At 33.2% G+C, this 25901-nt stretch overlaps 1 protein-coding gene across 7 annotated transcripts in view; it reads right to left on the reverse strand.

The window, feature by feature from the left end:
* Positions 1 to 25901, reverse strand: part of Prosap (SH3 and multiple ankyrin repeat domains prosap) — a 382041-nt gene that overhangs the window by 14794 nt on the left and 341346 nt on the right. For 5 of the 7 annotated variants that reach the window (XM_072521080.1, XM_072521079.1, XM_072521081.1 and 2 more), the window contains 9 exons: positions 23407 to 23532; positions 22722 to 22902; positions 20654 to 20973; positions 14263 to 14524; positions 8994 to 9203; positions 4769 to 4966; positions 3310 to 3547; positions 797 to 1063; positions 471 to 736 (listed from right to left, as the gene is read on the reverse strand). In XM_072521080.1, the coding sequence (XP_072377181.1) occupies positions 471 to 736; positions 797 to 1063; positions 3310 to 3547; positions 4769 to 4966; positions 8994 to 9203; positions 14263 to 14524; positions 20654 to 20973; positions 22722 to 22902; positions 23407 to 23532 (2068 nt within the window). Of the gene's footprint in view, positions 1 to 470; positions 737 to 796; positions 1064 to 3309; positions 3548 to 4768; positions 4967 to 8993; positions 9204 to 14262; positions 14525 to 20653; positions 20974 to 22721; positions 22903 to 23406; positions 23533 to 23587; positions 23697 to 25901 lie in introns of those variants that run through there. The other 2 variants (XM_072521082.1, XM_072521078.1) reach the window with 2 other exon arrangements.

Genomic DNA, 25901 nt, shown 5'->3' on the forward strand with positions numbered 1-25901 from the left:
TAAATATTGTTAAAAACATTTATTGTCGAGATTTTATCAATATTTACTTTTGTAAGTTAGAATTGGGTTGTTTTATGAATTATGTATAGCCCATTCACTATATGTATACAGCTTTGGAATAGTAAACAAAGTTATTTTCAAACCATTTAGATGAAAATTTGGTGTAAGACAAGGCTGTATTGTATCACCAATACTATTAATAATATATGAAGGGGAATAATTTCGAATTACCTCAATAAATATGTATATTGTCTACTTACAAGCTATCTGCAAGATTATAAGCTCTCAAATGTTGACTGCTTCTTTTCAAAACAATTAACTCTCGTAATGACAATAGCAGTGAGTATTAAAGTGATCTGGGTAAACAATAGACCAATATTATAGAAGTCCTGATGACTACTTTAGAGAGAGTATTAAAAGAATACACACACACACACATACAAATAAATATAAAAACAAAAGTCTCTTACCTAATCCCGCAACCATGCTCTTTGCTCTGGCTCTTCCGACGCTGAGCGTGGTCTTTGGATCTCTTCTGGGCGGCAACGGGGCCTGCGTTGACCTGCCCAACGTACCGCCATAGTTTACCGCTTTTCTCGGTAAGGTAGCAAATCGACTACTCAACGGAATAGTGCCTGTACCTCCTGGTAAAATGGTCGATTTGCTCATAGGAAGAACCCCACAAACAGGGGGCCCCAGAGACATGACCGTCATTTGAACCAGATCTCCAGATTTTCTATTAAAACATATACACTAGTAAGTAATTGATTTTGAAAAAAGGGAATGGAAAAAGTACCTTATAAGATCTACGACATGTTCGTGTGAAGCCGAAGAAACATCTTCGTTATTTATTTCGAGTAGGAAATCCCCCTTTTTGAGTCCCGCAATGTCAGCAACGCCGCCAGGGTCTACATCGTCGAGGTACTGAAGAGCTGGACACTTGTCTGAGGGAGTTAAATCCATAAGGGGTGAGGTGGCTTTGGCTCCACGTAAAATAAATCCAAAACCCTTCTTGCCTTTATGAAGCACCACCGTGCGTGGTTCAGCAGGTAAGTTTGCAAATCTAAAAAAAATAATCTTTATTTGTTTTCAAAACTACTAACAACTTGAATTCTGCCATTTTTTTATCAGAATATCATGCGAGATACTGTCAAAAGATCTAGTAAGTCACATAGTACTAATATGGATATTGGGATAACAATATTAAATTAGCGATCAAGTCAGAAATTAGAAATAATGCGACTTTGTCTATATTGCAAAAGTCGATACGAGACTATTTAAAGCATTTTGCATACTCAATCCATTTATTCATCCAGTGAAGAGTACAGAATAAAACATAAACTTTGCTTCCTCTTCCAGTGTCACAATCCATGTCAGAATCGTTATCTAAGACAATTTCTTCATTTTCTTTAGATGAACTAAAATCCTGATTCTTAACACCCTTCTTGCTAAACTTGATTGTTAATTTCTTCTTAGCAATAGTTTTTGCTTTCTTGTTCTTTGTTTTTGTGGAAGGCACATTGTTCATTTCCAATTTCAAAATTCCCTTTTTTCCCGAGACACTTTTCTCTTTTCTATTCTGATAAACTACTTTCTAAAGCATCTTTATATGGGGTACCTGTAATAAAGACAGATCCTTTCCTGGACTTTTTTTATGACCAGTCTAGTAAAACGACATGCTCCGTAAAGGGTTAATGTCTATACACCGCACTTTTTTATTTCTAAGATTCGAAATTCTATTATAAGATGAATCTTCCAAGTATTTGGTTGTGTCAAAACTTCTTGGACGAGTCACATGCCTTGCAAGCAGAGTCACTTGCCATTATTGCTCAGCATCGAGTAGATTTGGAGCTGGAATTTGGTCACCTTTCATTTGATGGTGAATGGAAAGACGTAATCTTGCTTAGATAGAATAGCTGCCAAGCTGTCCTTAAATTTCAGTATTTAAAAGTTACTTTAAAAGATGTTAAGAGTCTGGATGTTTTAATTTATGGATTTCACATTTTGCTTCTGAAAAATGTTGTATCATCGATTGTACATCTTCTAATTTGGTGTCTGGTAATAATCTTGTTATGTTTAAGGACTTAGTAACGGATGCTAATTTGTTATTTCTGTTGTTTGTGCGTGCTATCGTGTTTTTTCCTGCACAGTGTTGGGATTTTGAAGCGCTACGATTTAGTTTACTACTAGAATTTAAACTGCGCATATCGTCTGGCTTACTCCGATATCATCTTTGGTTGCGTTGTTATTATATCTCGTGATTTTTCGATCAACGTGATTCCATTTCGGTTTTGTCGTCAACATAACCTACATTTTGATGAGAGAAAATCCCTTACAAAAATTTGATTCTTTTGTTTATTTCTCAACCATTATGGTAAAACTTTTCACAGTTTAAACATTTCAATACAGCACATTTTTACAAAATTCAATAAGTAGTTTTTGCCATGTTGCCAATATATTCGTATGGAATACACTGGAAAACTGGGGGAATAGAGAGTGGGAAACGGTACGTTTCCGTACGGTTTCAGCTTATAGGGGACCTCATTTCTGGAGTGTCCTTTGGATTAACCTTTGGTAAATTCTTATAAGGTTTCTGCATTTTATCTTTTAAATTTTACACAACTTCTTACTGTTCCTTTTCCGTCTAGTACTCGTATATTGTCCGTATGTGATGTAATGTTTATTGTATGTCTCAATGGAGTGAGATAAACTGCTTTTGTTGGGAATTATAATAATTTTTTTCATTGGCTAGCTCCAGATTTCTTCAATTTTCTCAATTTTCCCGTTAATCTTGGCACAATATGAATAATGGAACTAAATTTATTATCTTACTTTCTTTGGCAGTTTTCTTTGTCATATATATCTATATGTCTCTGTGTATTTATCTCGTTTTTCAATTAAATGGTTTATTAATACTATTCACACAGGTTCTAAAACGAATACAGAAACCGAACATAAAGCTCATTATTATGTAAGAGTACTCGATTGATGTTCACGGAATAAAACTAAAAAATATACTTTTTGGTGAAGGAAACAGATGAAGAGTTGTGAATGTGTATTAATCCCTATTTCTACTTATTCATGTGGTTTGAACTAATCAGTAGATTGTGAATTTACTAATTGGTCAAAATTTAATTTGTGTGATTTCATTTTTGTTCTTTGTTAACTCATCATAATGGATTATGATAATAGATTTAAGAAACTAAAATTTATACTCTAAAACTGTGTTACTATTTCCTGAAGATAAAGATTTTTTTTACTACTCTAATAAAGAAAGCAATCTAGAAAATAATTATTTTTTGTACTTACGATTTCTTTGTTGCTCTTGGAGCAGTAGCAAAATGCTTAGAGGTGCTTTCCCTCCTACCGAGTACTCGGCTACTGGTCTGGCTTGGAGGTCTCGGATCTTTCGCTACCATCATCGGAGCTTGGATATTGTGATGACGTAGGCGAACTTCCTGAGCACACGACGCTGGAAAGTAACCAGTGCGGCCACCACCACTCTTTATTTTTCCCTCTAGATACCCATCGTCAGTTGCAGCAAGGACTATAAGTAAATTAAGGTTGTTTTAATAATTTAGATTAACTTTGTTATGTTATCTTTTAAAATTAAAAGGATCCCAATTTTGACAATTATATCTGCTAGTACTCATTTACAAGAAAGAACATAGCAAGGACTGTAACACTTATAAGAGAGTTGTTCTATTTAGCAAAAAAGGACAATAAATAAAGAGAAACAACAATTGCTAGAGACAAAATCTTGGGACTGGTGGACATCAAAACGGAGGTGCAACCAATATAGATTTGAGCTTATGAAATAGAGCAAGAAGTAGTTAAAAATTTGTTAATTTATGCGTCTATGTTAATGACAACTGGAATATGAGCAAAAAATAAGAATGGTCATTAAGAAGATAACCAGAGCTGTCTTCTATAACATAAAAAGATCACTTTAATAAAGATATTACATGAGTTTGACAAGTATTTGAGATGTAAATGTACCAAAGAATATTACAGATAACCTGAAGCGTTCCCAAAATTGAAATATGTCGAGCAAATGGTAAGAAATCTTCTACAGCAAATGGTAAGAAAGGAACCTAACTAATAACCTTCTACACTTCATAATACAGTGAAGAGCATCTGAAAAACCTAGGCTAAAGAAGACAATCATGGTCCCATAATCTCCAAGAATGGTACCATAAGAAATCTAATCTGATTACCAACGTTTGATAACACAGCTCTACAAAAATAAAAAAAAATTTAATGTTGGAGAAGTCATAACAAATTTTTACAGTTTTGCAATTTAGTCTTTGAAATACACAACAGATTAATGGCGTCTTTTTATTGACAGTTGAAAACGTAGATGGAATGTGCCCTTTTATACATTGGTGTTAAATTTGGGTCAATACTCATTGGTCGGTCTACCACTTTGCACAATTACACAAAAAATCAACACTTTAACATCAAGAGATTAACCTTTAGTAAATGATAGAAAACAAAACATAATAAAGGAACCATTAGTTACAAGAGAAGAAATTATATTACCACCTTTGTATATCAAATTGGAGCTTATGAAGCAATTTGTAAAGTCTTTGGACATTTCTCACGTAAATTTTCTAGAATAATGAGAGAAAAACTGACAAAAAAAAAGATATTTTTGAAATCAAAGTGTCAAAAATATATAAACTTGGTTCTTACTTCTCCAGCACCAACATGGCTGTTGACTTATAGATAGACAAATAGTCATAACATATATACAATAAAATCTTACCTTCTATAATATCTCCTTCTCTTATACTGATATGACCATCTTCTTTCGATGTATAGGATTCTATGCAGACGACGGTGCTGCCAGGCATCCAGATGGTGCAGTTGGTCGTGTCCGAATTGGCGGTACCCACTCCGGAACTGTCGCTGATGATGTCGCTTGTGTCGCCCAGGCTTTTATCTGTAACACCCAGTGCGAACACTGAGTACCATCAAATCATTTGTAAAGGCACAAGGTTAATGTTATGTGGATGAGAAATGTGTCCAACAGAACATGTTTTTTTGGAATTGTTTATTAAAATTTTAGGTTACATTTTACTATTAGGTTTTAATTTTTTTGCAAAAAAGTTTCATTAAAATTAGATATAGTACTGCTTATTCGAAATAAAGAGTACAAGCAAAATATATTTTTGTTTACTTATGTTTTAGGAAAGATCGTTGATATTTCGGATAACAATCCCTACTTAGAATTGGAAATAAAATAAAAAAACTAATATTTTTTTAAAATTTTATAATTATAAATTAATTTCTTATGAAGTTGAGGCCTTATAGCAATTAGGCTATAAGATCTTTATCAAGAGTATCTTTATTTAAATTAATAGTCCAATGGAGCTCAAAATCATAGGGTAAATATTATTAATTCTATAAAATGCTTTCCGATATTCGATAAAATGTTTCAGATTTTTAGCTTGTTTAGAAAACTATAACAAATTTTTACTTTTATGGCATCTTAATCATAATTTAAAAGAAGATACTAAAATGTTTATTCAAATTTAAATTTAAATACTTATTTAAATATATATATTTTTTAAATGTTTTACTGTGTTGTGTGAAAGATGAATTTGTAACGAATAATGATTTGGTTTAATGATTTGATTTAAAATTGGAAATTGGACAAAATAGAGAGGTCTAAGTGAGCCATTCCTGAATTAGAGCAAGTTTTTTGTTAATTTAGAAAATTAACATTCAAGGAAACATTCACTTATGCACATGCTATACATCAATCATAAAATGCAGTAGATTTTAATTAAAATTGCCACTACAACGTAATTATTGATAATAATTTTTACAAAATAGATTTTTTTAATGTTTTGAATACAAAAACTTTGGTAAATTTAATTTTAAAATCATTTTTAAGTTGTTTTTTAACTATGATCAAAATATGAGGATAAATATTAGTTATATTTGTTTCAGCAATTTCGTTGATATATACAATGTATCGAATCTGATGGTTTCACCAAAGGGAGAAATTAAATTAGAATAAATATTAACATAACGTAATAAAAACCATAAAAAACGAAGTACTTAAACTTCTTTTTTGTTAGCTATATTAAAAATATCCTAAAGGAGCAGTTGAAACGCCAAAACTTTTTCGATCCTACTCAACCATCATCAGTGAGTCTTGAAAACCAAGCAATTCAATTTATCTTTATTTAATGCAAATGGGTAAAATTCAGACTGTTGATAAAAAATATCTCTTTTCACATGTGAAAAAGTGTATTCATTTGTATAAAAAGTGCGAGGGCAGAAATAGGAGTTTCCATTGCTGTATACAAGAAATTTATAAAAAAAACAATAAAAGTTGGATAGATAACAACAACGAATATGATATAAAGACGTAAAATTGGAATAAGGAGAGAAATATAGAACGGTAAAGTTCTAGGGCCTGAAGATATCCCCATTGAACAAGTGAAACATGGTCCAAACATAATGTTAGAAACGTTCGGGGACATTTTTAATAAATGCTTAATTGAAGGCCAAAACATTCCTCCAAATTGAAATCTAACAATATGTAGGTTTCATCTATACAAAAGGAGGGGAAAGTATGCGATAATTATAAAAGCATTAGCGTCACTAGCTCGATGGGAAGGATCTATGGACGAATCCTTAAACAAAGAATAAAGGCGAAGGCAAAAATCATACAATTGTTATTGATGGCACAACTGTATATCAAGCTCGGAGCTTTTTGAATGACGTCATAGTTAGATCTGTTTCTGCACAATCTAGAATGATCGTTCCAGCGTAAATGTAAACAGCAAAGACAACGAAAAATATGAGCCAAATTAAAACATAAAAATATTTTTAAAAAACGGTTCTTCTCCTTATGATTATGCCCTCTCTCCCGGCGGAGGTTAGTAATTATTACAGCTATTTTTCTTTTTGATAATGTTGGTAATGGTTTTTCATAATGTTTTCGAGTTGTAAAGTCAGTGAAGAAGACGAAGAAGATAATATTGGCTTGAATAACTCAATGGAATTACAGCCTAACTATTTACGGAGCTTTCATGAGATTCATAAAAAACGGCCCAACGCCGAAAGGTACAAATAGGTCTACTGATTAAGTAAAGTAAAAAAAAAGTCATGAAATTCTTCGTCTTTCTCTCGATAGTTTCTCTCTATTTTACCCTGCATAATAGTAATGCAATAATTAACTTTTTTGTTAATATAATAATATATTTAATTTTTTTAGCTTCATGCTCAGTCTTTAGTGATTGCTGGCTTCTATTTATTTTTTCTAAAAAGTCTTGTAAGTCTTTCAGCTTACCAACAACTAAAACTTCCTCAAAAGGTACTCGGAGTAGAGATTAGATAGTAGTGGAGAAGTTTTTTATCTCTGTATAACACATTGTTGGATTTCTATCTATTTAAAAAAATCACCAGCTACATTCGTAGCTGCTCTTTGATTCCTGTAAAGCTGCTATATCATTATTCTATCATTGCTATCGATAGTTTATCTTATTCTCTAAATTTATCATATAATTGATCATGTTTTCATTTCAAATGCCTTTTGATCGTCAATAAAAGGTATCCTATATAAATATTGATCTTTATGTCATGCTTCTCTGGTTCCCAAGTTATTTTTAAAACCAAATTCAGTTACAATAATATCAGCATCTAGTTTTTTGTATATACCTTCTTGGATTATTCTTGTTTAAAATATATTTATTATTTTCAATATTTTTATGGTACGGCTTATGAGACCTATTGTCTGTATATGCCTGTAATTTGATCGATCCATTTTATTGGGGATCTTTCTCGTAATTTTTGGCCTTCTACCTTTCCTTGGATAATGAGTCTTTCCATGTTTTCTGTGTCTGCTCTGATAACGTGTCTAGAGTATTCTAATTTTGTCTCAAGCGAAATTAAGTACTGTGGTACGCCTGTTTCTCTTAGTATCTACTATAAATGTAGCCATTTGACCCTGAACGCTTTGCGATAATCGATGAAACAACAGTATAGTAGGATATTGAATTTTTCCTAGACTTTTCTATTATTTGTCTTATGTTCAGAAGATGTTCTCCAATATTTGTACCTTTGGTAAATCGAGTTGGCTCTTGGAATATTTCTCTTTGTAGGAAAGTTTTCAGTCTCTCATTGATTATGTGTAGCATTATTTTGCTGGCATATGAGATAAGAGTGACCGTTCTATAACTATCCCATTTATGAAAGCTACTTTTTTTGACTGTAAGATATATACACAGAAATATTTATATATCTTCTTTTTATATAGACATGACTCTGTCTGTTTTTCAATGTGCCTCCAGTAAGTTGTCGTTCCATCGTTTTCGTAGTCTTCCTACTGATCGTCTTCCTATTGAGGAACCGTCTCTTGTCGTTTTTACTACTCTATTTGATGTCATTCGGCTTATATGATCGTTCCATTCTACTCTTCTATTTCTTATCTAGTTCTTGATGTTCTCCACCTTGCATCTACGTCGTATATCTGTACTTCCAGCTCTGTCCCATAGTGTCTTACCATCAATTTTTCTAAGAGTTTTTATCTCTTCTGTTTTTCCCTACTGTTTCATCCTGTTTGTTTTCTGTGTCAGGTGTTGGTTCTGCCGCGTATGTCATTATTGGTCTGATGACAGCTTTGTAAATTCTGCCTTTCATTTCTTTCCCGATATTTTTATTTCTTAATATTGTTTTATTCAGGCAGCCTGCGGCTGTGTTTGCTCTATTCACTTAATCTTCCAATTCCTGTTAATTTAATTAACTTACGAGCAGCGCAAATTTTAAATTATGTAAGTTATAAACTACTGCGTGTGTATATAATAACAAATTATTTTTGTAACAAGGAGATATTTAAAATTTCTTGGTCCCGATTCTGCAGAGACACGTGGCCTGTCTACACTATCATAATAATATTTTAGATTTTATTTTTACATTGTTTACAAAATCTACTGCATTTTACGAAATATATACTTAAAAAGTAAAATATACGTTACCTGTCACAATACTGGCTGTATCAGTCTCGTGTCCGGGCAGAGCACTTCCCTCCGAGAGGCTGGAACTGGCTGAACTGAAAGGTGCTGAGGATCTGTCACTAGGACAAGGACTTGGAGGTAGGGCTAGGGTACTCATGGACGGTGCCCTGTTGAGCCATCCTATGGCAGATCTGCGCTTCGGATTATAACTAGGTGGACCGCGAAAAGGGACTGAAAGTAACACGTCTGACATCAAGGGGTGTGGATTATTATATGGGGATAATCACTGGGGAGTTTTAAGGGGAAATGAACAATTCTAGACAGCTATGGCCAGTTTGATTTAGTACCAGTTGTTCTTGAGTAACATTTTCTGAGTATCTTCTCAATAAACTTATTTTTTTGTATTATTGTTAAATAAGTTAGATACTTGAATTATTGTGCATGACCTTTTCCTTCGTTTGGACCATGGACCTTACCATGACGGTAAACACTATCGTGTCTACCGTCCTACTAAAGAGACTATTTATAAGTATATAGACAGTTTGAAACGTACTCGTCAAATGATCACTCAAAAACGACGTGTTTATTAAATTTAATTTGTTTTTAGACATTTCAAATAAAGAATTTGTTAACCATTATGATATTAGTACTAAATTAAAAATGCTTTTTTATAGAGGTCCTGAAATTTTATATTTGGTTTAATATTCCTGATTTTGCAGTAACTCTTTTGATTTATAATTTTGTCTGTCTCCCTTGATCTATTATAGACTAGGCGGGATCTGTAGAAATTCAGACCATAATGGACATTTTCCATAGGAAGCTATTTTTTTGCTAGAATCCCTTCAGGATGTGCCCAATATCGATAATCACGATATGCGCCAGTTGCAAACCCTGTGCTAAATTTTTTATTTAACAAAATCTGAAAAAAAATTGAAAATTTCTCATTTTTTTGCTCCTATTTTCGTTTATAATTCGGAAAATATTGATCCTAGAGAAAAAATTATCGGAAGTTAAAAGTTTCGTTATTCAATTTTACACAATATTTCGTTAGCTAGACATTGAAAATTTAATATTTATTGTTGAAAAAATAGCAATAATTGGAAAAAAAAGTACAAAAAAATGAAGTTAATCCTTTAAATGTTTTCGACTTTCTAAACTTGACATACAAGCTCCATATTCCGCCTAGAAAAACTTTTTAATATGTTTAAAACGTGTGCTAAATTTTGTTAAGATCGGTCGGATAGGTTTTGCATAATAATTTTGCAATCCAGCCTACTGGAAAAAAATCGCAAATTTTCAAATTTATAGTAGGCCTTAAATAAGGCTTTCAGATAGTTGCAAATTTTTTTACATATAAAGGAAGGCTCAAACTTTTAAACGCTTTTTGTAAAATTCAAATCGGTTCACTAGGAGAGCCTAGAAATTTTTTTAAAGTTTTAAACATTTTTTAGGCTTATAAACAAATTGAATAACTTAACGAGTTTTAAACATATCCTTCCAAAAAAAGAAAAAGACTTTAACAAAAAATTATTGAAGATTGAGTCAAAATAAAATTTATTTATGAAAAAATAAATTTTTTTTCGTTCGCCTTTGTTTTAAGAATTTAAATTATTTATTAACAATTTATAAATAGATATTTGTTTACTAAAAGTAACAATTTACTTCAATGTATAAATTGCAAGCTCAAAAAAAATGCATGAAGAAAAAATGCAAATACTTGTTTAACATACAATTGTTTATTGCAAATTTCCCAATTTGCAATTAAAAATGGTATTTGAAAATATGATATTTATAATTCTTGTTGTCCGAGACAGCGATTAAAAAAAAAGAGCCAAATTGGTTAACAAGAAGCCGAGATAATGCAATTTTTAGCGCGCGCTATGATTTTGCGCACATTTCGAGTGAATGTCCCCCACCACCACCTCTCATGCATTCCGAGAGACATTTTACGCGAAAACGGTTTTTTATTTGTCTTTCTTATGGATGTTGCCATGAAGCGCATTACGTAAAACTTTTGATATAAAAAGTACTTGAGAAGACGAGGGTATTTGTTTAAAAACGAGCCCTCTATCACTTATGGTTACACGGCAAATGTATGCACACTTTGACCTTCAATATCTCGGCAACCAGTAAGCCTAATGTATCTTTTTTCTTAAAGAAGCATCTTTTAATGTTCTTTAAGTGTATAAATTTTAAAATTGAAATGTTTAAAGCTCATAAAGTTATTCAATTTGTTTATAAGCCTAATATATATAAAAAATGTTTAAAACTTTAAAAAAATTTCTAGGCTCTACTAGTGAACCGATTTGAATTTTACAAAAAGCGTTTGAAAGTTTAAGCCTTTCTTTAAGTGTAAAAAAATTTGCAACTATCTGAGAGGCTTATTTAGGGCCTACTATAAATTTGAAAATTTGCGATTTTTTTCCAGTAGGCTGGATTTCAAAATTATTATGCAAAACCTATCCTACCGATCTTAACGAAATTTAGCACACGTTTTAAACATATTAAAAAGTTTTTCTAGGCGGAATATGGAGCTTGTAAGTCAAGTTTAGAAAATCGAAAACATTTAAAGGATTAACTTTATTTTTTTGTACTTTTTTTTCCAATTATTGCTATTTTTTCAACAATAAACATTAAATTTTCAATTTCTACCTAACAAAATATTGTGTAAAATGGAATAACGAAACTTTTAACTTCTTATAACTTTTTCTCTAGGATCAATATTTTCCGAATAATAAACGAAAATAGGAGCAAAAAAATGAGAAATTTTCAATTGTTTTCAGATTTTATTAAATAAAAAATTTAGCACAGGGTTTGCGACTGGCGCATATCGTGATTATCGATATTGGGCACATCCTGAAGGGATTCCAGCAAAAAAATAGCTTCCTATGGAAAATGTCCAATCCAAAACAGATCCCGCCTAGACTATTAAGGCCTGTGTAGACCTTTATATTCAAATATCGCCAGCCATTCGTTTATGTTTATAGTTGGGTTAACTGCTCAGCTTTTAGCTTGTTTGTAGCTTTTCGCCTTGTCTAATTAAAATTAAATGAAAGAAAGAAAATCAATAATTAGCACAAACATGTAATAATGAAGATAATTTGAAAAAATATAGCAGTTGTAAAGCTTTATCAACAGATAGTCAATCATTTGAACAAAATTAATACTTTAAAAAACATAATGGTCAACTTTTTTATTTAACTCTTATAAAAAAAGTTTTTTATTTATCTGAAATAAATATTTCGATGTTAGATCTACCGAATAGTATATCAAAATTCAGTAAAACATGCACGCGAATAAAATTAATGAAATTTATATGATAATAGTAAAAATAAATCAATAGTGGCATGCGGTTAAAAGAACATCAAACATTAAATAATAACAAAGTGAGTTAATATGATAATTTTCTATATGGATGGATAAAACGTTTTTTAAAAAATTCGAGTGATTTAGCCGTTTTCTAATATTTGATTGATTACAGACTTGACAGGTTTCAGTATATGTGCGGAATCATTCAGAAAACGTTGAAGAACAAGACAAGAAAGGATATAATGATAAAACTGTATTATACAATGGCTGCCCCTACGAAAAAAGAATTCTTGGAAGAGTAAAAGGCATTAAATAATTTTATAGACAGAAAAGTAACTAAATATCTACTTGATCTAACTAAACAAATCCTAAATTATTAATATTTGATAAATAAAGCCTCTCAGAAGCCATCAATATCTAGGACTGATCCTATAGAAGATTTTGTTTCAGTGAACCTCATGAATTATTGTTTGTTATTCTTAAAATTACTCTCAAGATTGTTTGGAATCACCTGCCTGTTGTTTTTAATAAAATCCATATCTGGTTCGTTAGAAGATCTCTGTTGTTTTATCCGTTTAAGTTTTAATTTTAATTCGGCTAACAACAGACTTTGGTTAGATGGAACATCGGCACCAGGAAGCGTTTTTACAGATTTAACTTCATTTCTGTAACGCTCACTGATGGTTATCTAGGTAATTTGATTGCTTATAATATTATGAGCGGTATCTGATGGAGATTTCCACGTATAAAATCTCTGTTTAGGCAGTTCGAAGAAGGTATTCATTACACATAGGTTATATTCTTTGCAAAAATCTGTGAAATAGTCTCCTTTTTCATTTCTATTACCCAGTCCAAAATCTCCAGTAATGATACTTTGTCTACCTTTTAGCATTTTAAGGTCACCCATAAGAATAGTAAGATCTCTAGTCTTGAGTTAGTAAGTAACAGTTTTTACACCTAAAACTTTTTACATCTGCGTAAAACTCTCAAGTTCTTCTAGTTCATTCATTTTTATACTCTTATCGAACTTTAAAGCCTCAAAAATCGATGACTTTCAACTAAAATTCTGAAAGCTTAATTCTTTAATGAACTATCTTGTTTGCTTTCCTTTTGTACTACTACTACTACAGCTAAAAATCGATTATTTTTAGTGAAAAATCAGAACAATTGAACGACAAACAAACAAAGCAAAACGCCACCATAATCAAGAAGACTAACGTAAATAGCTGATTGCTAACTTATAAAGCAAATAGATAAACTGTGAGATGAAATCAAGAATATATTAGACCAGTATAAGACCAATAATGACATACGTATCAGAAACAAGACCTGACACAGCCAAAACACAGAGAATGCTGGAAACACCAGAAATGAGAATACTCAGAAGGATCACAGAATATCAAATAAGGAGTGACGTGATCAAAATTATAATATACAAAGTATAAACGAGTGAACACTAACCAGAGAAAAAGAATGGAACAATCACATTAGCCGAATCGCGGACACAAGCGTCTTTAAATAGCAAGGGACAAATCACCAGGTGGTAGAAGTATTGGCCGACCAAGTAATAGATAAAGTGACTAACCTTGTTTTAGAATACATAGCATTAATACAGACCAAGTAACAAATTTCTGAGCGTTTAGGAACGAAGAAGAATAGAAAATTCCAGGGCAGTAGTAAAAAAATAAACTACATTGTAAGTTAGTGAAAAGTAAACCAGAACGATGGCGAATGTCTGATGAAGATGTTACACCACCAGAATAAGATTAACAATATTAACAAGTATTTTTGTATGTACGTTTCTTTAATTTTTACTTTAATTTTTTATCTTTAAATTAAAATACAAATTAACACATGTCTTCAATCATTTATTTTTTAAAAAACGTTTTAAAACATTTTTTATCTCATGCAATACATGAAATCAACCATACATCACCCAGTCTAATTCAATCGAACAACCATCTTACAACAAAAAACTTACCAACATCTTCCTGTTTGTATTTTTGAATAATCTCAGCCAGCTCCATGTTCCCAGCGATGACGGCTACTTGACAAGGTGTCTGGTTAGCGTAGTTCAAAGCTTGCCTGTCCGCGCCTCGGAACAACAACTGTCGAGCACATGATTCTTGGCCGTTGACTGCGCAAACGTGGAGCGGGGTATTCCCAGAGGCGTTTTTAGCGTTCATGTCCGCTCCGTAAAAGAGGAGGTGTTCGAGATGAGCTTGGAGACCAGTTCGACAAGCCTGAAAATATAAATATTTATTTATCAACGAGATTTATTTACAATTCAATTTCAAATATAAATATAAAGAATCCTAGACTAATTTTGTCAAACAATAATCAAAACAATAAACAGCAATAACATATAAATAACTATATCATAAAAATGAATACATTTAAAACAAAAATATGGAATCTACAAATCCTTGAAAGCTAGTTAAATGTTATGCTTAAAAACGGTCAACGATGTTCCAGTAAAATCTACACCCTCATCATGATTGGCAAGGGGGGAGAAACGTGCCACTGGACTATACAAACTATAGTTAGTGATGTGATATGAAACATCAAACAATAACAGTATTTCTGGTAACCCTAATAGGCATTTTAAAAGAGAACAGCTCAAGCAGGAGAGGGCAACAAATGTGACCAGATAACAGCATAAAAAGAAGTACTGCATCTGACATTATCCTGCGGTTTTCCACAGGATAATGATAAGTTAGATTAGCATATCTTCAGTAAGAGTAAATATACAAAAGTCTTTCAATTTAGGCTTAACTTTTTCAATAGCATGTAGATGGATTTGGTAGAACGAAGACATTGTACAATATCTTTGTCGAATGAATGGATAGATCCCTTGAATCCCTCTAGATCTAGAAAATGTATTACAGTAACATTTACTAATATTCAAACTCATTTCATGAGCTATTGACCAATTGTGAACAGTGGCTATAGCCTTATTTAAATTAATACATCCATTAACACTATTTACTCTTGCATATAACTCATCTGCAAATAATAAAAATTAGAAAAACTGAAAATCCAAATCAATGTCGTTTATAAACAGATTGAAAATCAACGGTGCAATGTGAGATCCCTGAGGAACACCAATATAAGCTGAAATCTAATTTCCTGACAAAAGCAGCATAATTAATCCTATTAAAGGCTTTATTGAAATCAGTATAAATACCATCCATTTGACTGCCACTATCTATTGAATTATACTAATGACAAAAACAATGCTGCTCTTTAATGATAACATTCGTACAATGATAATGCCAAGAAGTAAATTTTGTCACAAATAGTCCAATTAACTTTTCACTGGATTTATGTGTTGGCATGACAAAACTGCCCCGCCAAAACACTTTTTCCATATGTTTAAAATTCCAATTACGAGTGACTAATTAAACAACATGCAAATGGGTTTACTTAAGAGTATAACCACACCTTATGAAAAAATCAGAACCTTTAAATACCTGAGAATGCCTGTGCAAGAGTTATATTACAGACAGGAATGTCAACATCAGCTAAATGATCAGAATAGGAAAGTCACAAAGAACATTCAGGTATTCATTTGTGTAAACAGAAGAAAAATGAGATGTAAAAAGGTTAGTATTCTAGACCTAGTATAACATATACTACGTATTCATTGAATTATAATGAATTCAATAACACCTGGACGTAAATATCGAGAGTACGCCATTGGCAGTATACGAGTACACATCAAGGTAAATTCATAATACTGGATAAGTGCTTCAAATCAAACAAAATAGTACAAAGCAGATTAATTTAATATGAATTAACAATAGGGACACTAGACAAAAAATACTCATAGATGACATAAAAAGTAAAACCGAAATATAAAGAAGTTTACGATAGGAAACACTTGATGTGGATATATAGGCCCAAAGTTAAAGTAAAAAGAAACTTAACAGGTTATAAAAGTGACGAGCTAACTGACGAAAAGAAAAAATCAAACACGAATCAGCACACACAAGAAGAATATGTATTGGATGGCATGGGTTATATAGGCTTTGAGATTATGAAAAGCTAATAAATTCCTATCTCTCCAATCGGACGATCAGGATCAAAGTTAACGACATTTTATTCACACCCTTTACTCCACAAGCTGGAGTACCCCAGGGATCAATTCTTGCTCCAATATTATACACCGCCTACAATAGTTACATCCCCCGCCCGAAGCATAGATCGGAAACCCTTCTTCTGTATGCGGATGAAACTGCACTCCTCACGTCAGGGCCACATAGGGAGGGTGGACAATTGTCTGTATTCGAAAGAACACAAAACTATTTAGATCGTGTCATTAGGTGGTGCAATAGATGGAGAGTGACCATCTTCTTCTTCAAGTGATATCTTCGTTCCGAAGGTTGGCGATCATCAGGGCTATACGTATTTTCGAAACTGCTGACCGAAACAATTCGTTGCTGCTACAGCTATACCATTCCCGTAGATTCTTTAGCCAGGAGTTTCGTCTTCTTCCTATGGACCTTTTTCCTGCTATTTTCCCTTGCATAATTATTCGAAGCAGTTCATATCTTTCGCCTCTTGTAATGTGTCCCAAGTATTGCAGTTTTCGTTTTTTGATCGTAAATATGACTTCCTTTTCTTTATTCATTCTTCTCAAGACCTCGACATTTGTGACTCTCTCGATCCATGATATTCTCAGGATTCTGCGATACATCCACAGTTCAAATGCCTCTAATTTTTTGGTATCAATCTTTTTCAACGTCCATGACTCCATTCCGTAGAACAGCACAGAAAGTACGTAACATCTCATCAGGCGAAGTTTTATTTCAAGGCTCAAATCTCTTCCGCAGAACACTCTCTTCATTTTAGTGAATATGGATCTGGCTTTTTCTATTCTTATTTTGATTTCTGCTGAGCTATCGTTGTCTTCATTTATAAAAGTGCCTAAATATTTGTATTTGCTAACTCGATCGATAATTTCATTGTGTAAATATAAATTTTGGACATTTTGTGTTGATTTCGATATTACCATAAATTTAGTTTTCTTTATGTTCAAAGATAGTCCATATTCTTCGCTGCAGTCTGCTATCTTATTCACCAATGTCTGTAGCTCTTCAAGTGTTTCTGCGATCAGAACGGTGTCGTCGGCAAATCTCAGATTGTTTAATCTAACACCATTTATTTTAATACCTACGGATTGCTCAGAGAGTGTTCTATTCATTACGTCTTCGGAATAGAGATTAAACAGGGTTGGTGACAGTATACACCCTTGTCTCACACCTTGCTTTATTTCAATTTCTTCAGTGATATTATTCTCTACTCTCACTACTGCTTTCTGATTGTAGTACATATTTGCTTGAGTGACCATAAACGCCTCCAAAACTCAACTTATTTTATTCAAATCATCAAATTGTTGCAATGTTCATGGCCGGATAACCTTGTTAGAAGAGAACCTTATTCTCAGAAACTCAGTTTCCTATTTGGGAGTTCATTATTTTAACAGGACTCTCAACTGGAAAACTGGCATTCAAGATACCCTAGACAGGGTGAGAGGTTTAAACTCCTGGCAGCGCTGTCCGGTAAAATGGACAGGACGTCAACTAAAAACACCATCATGGCCACCGAAAGGAAAATCCTCAGATTCTGCATAAGGAAGTGCAGATACTATCAATCAGCGCATATACATCAGGCAGCCAATCTAATCTAATCTAATGAACGAAGATATGTGCAGAAAACTGGAAGCATTTGAGATGTGGCTATATTGGAGAATGCTTAAGATCCCATGGACTGACCGAGTCAAAAATGAGGAGGTCCTCAGAAGAATGAATAAGAATAGAGAAGTACTGACCACCATCAAATCTCGAAAGTTACAGTTCTTCGGACATATTATGCGAAATGAATCCAGATTTAGTCTCCTTCAATCCATCCTGCAAGGAAAAATATTAGGAAAACGAGGTCCAGAAAGAAGAAGAAAATCTTGGTTAAAAAACCTCAGAATCTGGTTCAATACAACATCTGTGCAGCTTTTCCGCACTGCTGCAAATAAGATAAAGATTGCCATGATGATCGCCAACATTCGCAACGGATAGGCACATCAAGAAGAAGAAGAAGCCCATGTAACACCGATTAAGGATAGAATCCTATCCCTCGGTAGGAGGTATGTCCTTCGGACCATTACAGGCTCTAACAACCGAGCCAAATAAATTTAAAGACGCCTTGCAATCGCCGAGGTCAAACACTCACCAGGGTTCCCAAAAGAAAAGTTCCGTTTTCTCCAGCTAAACTTCTACACAACACTAGACAAGAACTCCCTGATGAGTATTTTGAAATTCTAGAATCATTCCCCATCAAATATCGCAGCTAATAACTGCACGCCAAAAACGCTGATAAAGAGCCGTTCCTAGTATGACTGGTAACACCTGAAGTACCTCCTTCGATTTGTTTGGAATTCTACACCAACAATTCTTCTTGTGCGCTTCACCATATCGTCCACATCACTCACGCCACCTTCTGAACCCCAGCTTTTTAACAATCCAACTACATCTCCACAAGTATTCGACATCACGTTTATCCCACCCCCCTTACTCCGGAAAAAAAAGCAGTACCCCTTCCTTAAAGAGGCACAGAGCCTAAACAAGGTTAAAACATTGGATTGATCGAAAAACTACAAAGTGATTTTAATGAATTTAACTGTATTCGTGTAGGAGGTAGATCTACAACAGAATGGAAAAACGTGTACGGAAAATAATGAAAGAAATCTCAATGAAGATTGTAATGAAAACATGGGAGTACCTAACCAACTACTTAACCTAATAAGAAATCTGTATGATAAAAACTCAGCCAAAGTTATAATACACGGAATATATTCAGATGCGTCCAAAGCAAAAAAAGAAATTAGACAGGGATGTATACTATCACCACTATTGTAAAACATTCTGAATATATAATGAGAAAAGTACTAGACGAATGGGATGGAGGAATCACTATAGAAGGCAGAAAAATCAGCAACCTATGATACGCAGATGACACATATACTAACAGCGAATGAAGTCGAAATGCTAACCATCACTGAACGGCTAAGCCAGATAAGCGAAGAATTCGGACTTCAAATCCATCGCACATAAACCACGTGGTGAATTTCAAAGTGGTAAACATATTTATATATTTGTGCTCTATCCAGTCCTGATAGGACTGAGATCAAAGCCTTCGAAATGTTGGTATATAAAAGTTAGCATGTCATGGATAGAACATAGAACCAACTTGTCAATTCTAGAAGAACTTCATATAAAAGACTAATTTACTTCAGCCACATAGCTAGAAGAACGGAGATTATGGAACTATTGGTAGCAGAAGAAAAGGTAGAAGGCTAAAAACCAAGAGGAACATCCCCAAGACGATGGGCAGATCAAATAGAGACTCGGGTGGGAAAATCCCTACATAAAGCCGTATATATGACACAGAATCGCAGCCAATGAAGACAGCAAGCCAATAATATATAGTCTCACTACGCTGTGACAAGGGCTCAAGGAATGAGGAGGAGGAAGAAGAAATCAAGTAGTTGTAAGGAATAAAACACAGGAAACTTGAATAATCTCTTCATATTCAAGATGCAGTAAGACACACCTATGTTATTGACCTAGTGTACTTTAATCTTGACCAATAAAGGAGATCTTCTAAAACGACTAACCTATAAAGTAAAGTTATGTGATATAAGGAAAAAAATCTTTAAGTAGGTTAAGAACAAGAACCTGATATTATAATAACTCCTAAACATGTTTATGTTTAAAATGAAAATCTATATATGAAAAGTATCTTACCGATGTTTATGTTTATTTGTGCTATTGTTAATGTAAACCTAAACCAACCTTGGAGACGAATACTTAAAGCATTCTATTTTTAATCAACGGATCATTCAGAACAAACTGCTGATCAGTCGTTATGTGGGGTCGCAAGTTGCGATTTACCTCAATTGTAAACACGTTAGAAGTTTGTATTAAAAAGGGAAAAATAATATCTGTGTTTTCTTGGTAAAAAATATTGATCTGAACCTAAGTTGGGCGGAATGGTAAAAGTCCAACACCACCTGGTGACTCTATCTATCGAATAAGCATCTTCGGATTCGAAAAGAAAATATATGCGGAAGATAAAAACCGTAAATTCAAATGAAACATTGGAGGAAATTATCCATCCTCATACTGGTGTTGTTTCTTTAATATGGAACCTGCTGTACCTGTATCAAATAGGCGCTGATTTGGCAATAGAAGAAGGAAATTCTACCCAATTAGACACAGTAGCCCCAAAAAGTTATTTAGATATTTAAACTGTAATCTAAAAAGTTATCTATGGCCATTAAAAAGAAGAAAACTAAGTATAATTCGTATGTTTACCTGGTGCACCTCCTGCCAACCTTGCGCATCCTGGGCTCCTGTGGTAGCATGATCGTGTAGCAAAGTTTCTGTAAAAGTTGGATCTACAACTAAGGTAATGGTGTAGTAAAGGGGAGTCAGTCCTTTATTGTCTTTATAATTCGGTGAGGCTCCTAATTCTAACAGAGTTTTTAAGGCTTCTAAACTTCGATGTTCTACGGAACGGTGTAAAGCTGTCGAACCGTCTTTTTTCCTGTAGTCCAGTAACGCACCACCGTTTACTAATGCCATAAGGACTTTCGCTGGCTTTTTAATGCCTGTTGCTATGGTCAGTGGAGTTTCTAGAAAAAAATAAAATAAAAAATGGTATTAATGCTGTAACACATTCCTTTTCATATCTGAAAGGGCATATAGGCTTCTTAAATATTAGTGAAAGATAGGATATAGTGAACTTATTTACAATATTTACAAAAATGTCACCATGACGGTTAAGATATACGATAAGAACCGAACAATAAAAATAAAATGTGGGATAAGGCAAGGAGATACATTGTCCCCGAAATTATTTATAACGGCATTAAAGTATGTTCAATTGGGACCACAGAGGACTAACAATAGACGGCGAAAAGTTTAGCCATCTCCGTTTCGCAGATGACATTGTCCTTATCACAGATAATTTAGGAGAAGCCACAGATATGTTATATGAATTGGACTTTGCAATATAACTATTCAGAATAAAGTGGTAGAATTGGTGGAGAAATATACGTATTTGAGTCATTAAATAAGAATCAGCAGGAATAACCAAACATGAGAAATCCAAAGACTAATTAAATTAAATTACTTTAATGTGGGCAGCCTGGAAAACTGCGAGACACACTTAGGGCCAACATACCAATTAGCCTCAAAAGAAAAGTATTTGACCAATGCGTATTACGGGTCATGACCTATGGGGCGGAAACTATGACTCTAACCAAGACTACGGCTTCGAAATCGAAATCACAGAGACGAATGGAACGGTCTATGCTGGGAATGACGTTACAGGACCGACTAAGAAACAAAGATCTGCGAAGAAGGACGAGTATTACTGATGTTGTGCAGAACGGAATTGAACTGGAACTGGGCAGGCCCTGTAGCGAGAATGCACGACTCACGATGGACGAGCAAAATTACAAATTGGAGCAGACAAACGTAGTAGAGGAAGACCACCTACACGTTGGACTGACATCAGGCATATCACTAAAAATTGACAATAAAGAGCAGAAAATCGTAAAGAATATGGAGGAGTTGAAGAAATACCTATGTCCAGCAGTGGACGTGATAAATGAAGGCTGAATGATAATGATGATGACCTAAATACTCTAACACTGAAATTCTCTCATAAGTCCCACAATGAGAATAGAATGGAAAGAAATGTATAGAAACAGTTAAAAGTCACAACAATTCTAAAGTTGCCGAGTTTCCTCGTCAGCACGGTACTTAAAAATATTGAGAGAAAGTGTTTTCCTCCGTATTTCGCAGATTAGTATTTTAACTTCTTACTTCTCAGTATAAATTTAAAACAAAAATTAAATGAATCGCAGAATTGTATCTACATGTAGAGAAGGAAGTACTACGAGACTCATGATATTGGGTTGTTTAGGTTGTTACAGGAAGATTCTAAAAGGAGAGCTTCCTCATAAAGACCTTTTTTGCTCAGAATGATCCAAAAAGCCCAAAAAAGATAAACTTTGATCAGATAAAAGGCATATATCGAGTACAGTTGAAGATATTTTGAGCCTTTTATCTGATCAAAGTTCATTTATTCGAGCATTCAACCTTATATTTATTTAAAAAAGATAATTTTTGGATTCTGTTTAACAAAATTGTTAAACAATTTCTGGCCAAAAATTTTGCTGATCACCCTTCAGATTTGTTTATTGGGGATATTTTTGAACAGGAATTTGCAAAGAAACCGAATCAGAAACATTTTTCTTACTGGAGCGGCCTCACAACATGGACTATTTGTCGCATCGACTAGAGTGCGCATTTAAAACAGGTCTAAACTGGCTTTACTGTAATATGAAACTTTAATAAAAGTTACAAAACTCACCTCCGGTTTCCTGGCAGTGAAAATTGGGATCTAAACCCTTAGAGCATATTTTGGTAATTTTTTCCACCTGCCCGTTTTGAACGTAGTCTATAAAACGACGTAGATTTGCCCTTGTATGCAGACTTTTGAGTTGCTTCTCGTCGAGCGACATCATTTTGTAGACTCTTCTCTTGTATTTTAGCTAAAAAAAAAAGAAAACAATAAATACATCGACTTAATAACAGGGACTGTCACATAAAAATATGAAAAAAATTGTAATTTGACTAGTAGGTTAGAACTCAAATATTGATTGAATGGTATACATAACATTTACTCTTCAATTTTGAACACCTGTCATGTTTCGGTTTATCTTATAATCTTTCCTGAGTAGTACCATTATTTTATTTTGTGCATTTCCTTTCTATCAATCATCTTTCTTCATATTTTCTAAATATCGTCCAATTGAAAACGATTTACAGAGAAGATAAAATTTTGTTTGCAGGATGATAAAACAGTGAACGGAAAATCGCCCACGAAATAGAAAAGTAACAAGGGCAAAGATCTGGAGGTAACTTGCTACAATTAGCTGATTGCCGGAAAAAGGTATTTGTAGCAGGAGGCAGCTGTACTTACAACAAAAATAAATAAAAAATGTATAGGGTAAATATTTTGTAGTTAAGTGCATAAAAAATTTAAAAATACTCACCTCTAGATATCCCACTGGACCATTAAAAGGATAATCTCCAAGGCGTCGTTCCTCGTCCAGGAACTTTCCTGCTCTGCCATTATCCGGAGGACAAAAAAGGCCATAATTGAAGCTTTCTTTTAGTTCCTAAAATATAAAATACTGAATTAGCAATTAAGGTTTAAATATTTGATTTTCCTACCGCAATATACGGGTAATCTTTTAGAAGTTCAGGTTCTCGCACCAGTTCAAATAAAAAAACGTGCATTTCGATCAAATGATTAAACTATAACTAGAACGACCACGTGAATTCATTACCGAAAATTTAAGTTATTATTTTCAATAGGTACGTGCTAGTATTGATAACATTTATATTAAATAATAGTTTTTTAATTATTTCGGGATTACCAGCTGTGAATGGTTTTATTTTGAAATGTTGTACAAGCAGATGGGAAATATTTGTTTCACAACAAAACAAATATTTTGTCAGGTTTACGTAATTATTTTTATATAAAAGCATGCATCCTTTGTTGGTTGGAATATCCATCTATATCGTTTGACATATTTGACAAAGTATTTTATATACGTGAATTCATTCAAACAACGGTTATTAAAACCAATAAAGGTAAAAATAGTCCGAGAAAACTATGTTTATAATATAAGGTTAGGTTTTAGGTTGTTTTAGATGAGGTTTTTTATAGAATTGTACATCTATTTAAAGAAAGTCGTCTACAAAAACAAAGACAGAATAATGAGTTGTTTAAATATAATAGAAGAGAATAGATAGAAGTATAAGTAGATGATGTGGTTTTAAAGATATTAAAAGAGAAAATTAAAATGGCATTAAAAAACTTATATAATAGAATAAAGACTTGTTTAACCGGACCTATTCTAAAACAATGGTTACTTCTCACCTTTTTCACTATCTCTAATAATACAAGCACTGACTACTGCAGTGAATATAGAATGATGATTAATAAGTAATGTTCTCAAATTATTCTTGAAAATATTACATGGTCATATAAATAAAAAACAGAAAGAAGGAATAGGTGATGGTCAGGTTGGGTTCAGAAACGGACGAGGAACCAGTGAGGCGTTATTTACTTTTATTGTGATAGCACAAGAATGTAGGAATATGAATGTGGATGTGTGTTGTTACGTTGATTTAAAAAAAATCATTTTTGACAAAGTGAGACATGAAAAATTAGTCCAAATTCTAAGAAAGACAAGAAGCAGACAAAAGGAATTTAAGAGCAATAACAAAAACCAAAATTGTAATTGATATCGAACCCAGTTCGGAAACTGAAATCAGGAAAGAAGTTAGGCAGCGATGTATTATGTCTTCATTACTATCAATATATATAATGAATACATTTTTGAAGAAACATTACTATCTGAAAGTGAAGGAATAACAATTAACTAACGGAAGAGCTGTTAACAACATAAGATATACAGACGATACCGCGATTATTGTTGAACAATAATAGAAGTAAAGGACAGAACAGTAATAGCAAAGAATGCGTTTGTAAAAATGGAAACGGTTCTCTGCAATAGCGGTCTCAGATTAAAACTGAGAGTAAGAGTTCTAGGATGCTACGTGTTTTCGATACTACAATATGGATTTAAAAGCTAGACACTGAAGCAAGAACACATAAATAAGTTAAAGTCATTTGAAAAGTGGTGTACATATGGATGCTAAGAATAGCATTGACCTAGAAGAAAACTACCACGGAATTTTTGAGAAAACTGGGCAAACAATACCAAATAATAAACACAATAAAAATAAGAAAGTACAATATCTTGTATACGTTATCAAAAGAAAGCGATATGAAAGGTTAAGATTGATAATACAAGGAAAGATAAGAGGAGAAAGGAGTGTGGAAAGACGGAGAGTGTCATGGTTGAAACATTTAAAAAAGTGGTTTAAACGCAGTTCAATACGAAGAGTATAATTAAAAACGGTTCATAGTACCAAAAATAAGCTCGGAAACAGAATGATTTCTCGGAGACGAAACTGGTGAGAAAACGGTCTCATGAATCTAAATAGAAAGAGAACCTTGAGTATGGCGACCTGGAATATAATAGTCCTGAACAAAAAGCAGCAGCAATTAATTAAAGAATTGAATTGAAAGATCACAAGATAGATATCTGGGCCATTAAAGACATGAAAAAAAGAACAAAGGACAGCAGTGGCGAATACCTCCTTATAATAGCAGAGTTCTTAAGAATACTAGAACGAAAGAAGGTGTAGGTCTACTAATAAGCAAGAAACTGACGAATACCATGTAAAAGGTAGACTACGTGTCAGAGTAAATTCTAATTGTCAAACGGAAAACGGACCAACAAAGACTAAAAGGTGATGAATGAAATACCAACAACATTTCCATTGATCATCATAGGAGACATAAATGCAAGCATTGGTAATAGAAAAGTAAAATCTGGAATCAAAATGGGAAAATCCCTATAAAATGAATACAGAATTAATAATACATATTTAAATCACAAAAATTAACCAC

The sequence above is a fragment of the Diabrotica undecimpunctata genome, chromosome 1 (genome assembly GCF_040954645.1).
Source record: "Diabrotica undecimpunctata isolate CICGRU chromosome 1, icDiaUnde3, whole genome shotgun sequence".
NCBI classification, from domain to species: Eukaryota; Metazoa; Arthropoda; class Insecta; order Coleoptera; family Chrysomelidae; genus Diabrotica; species Diabrotica undecimpunctata.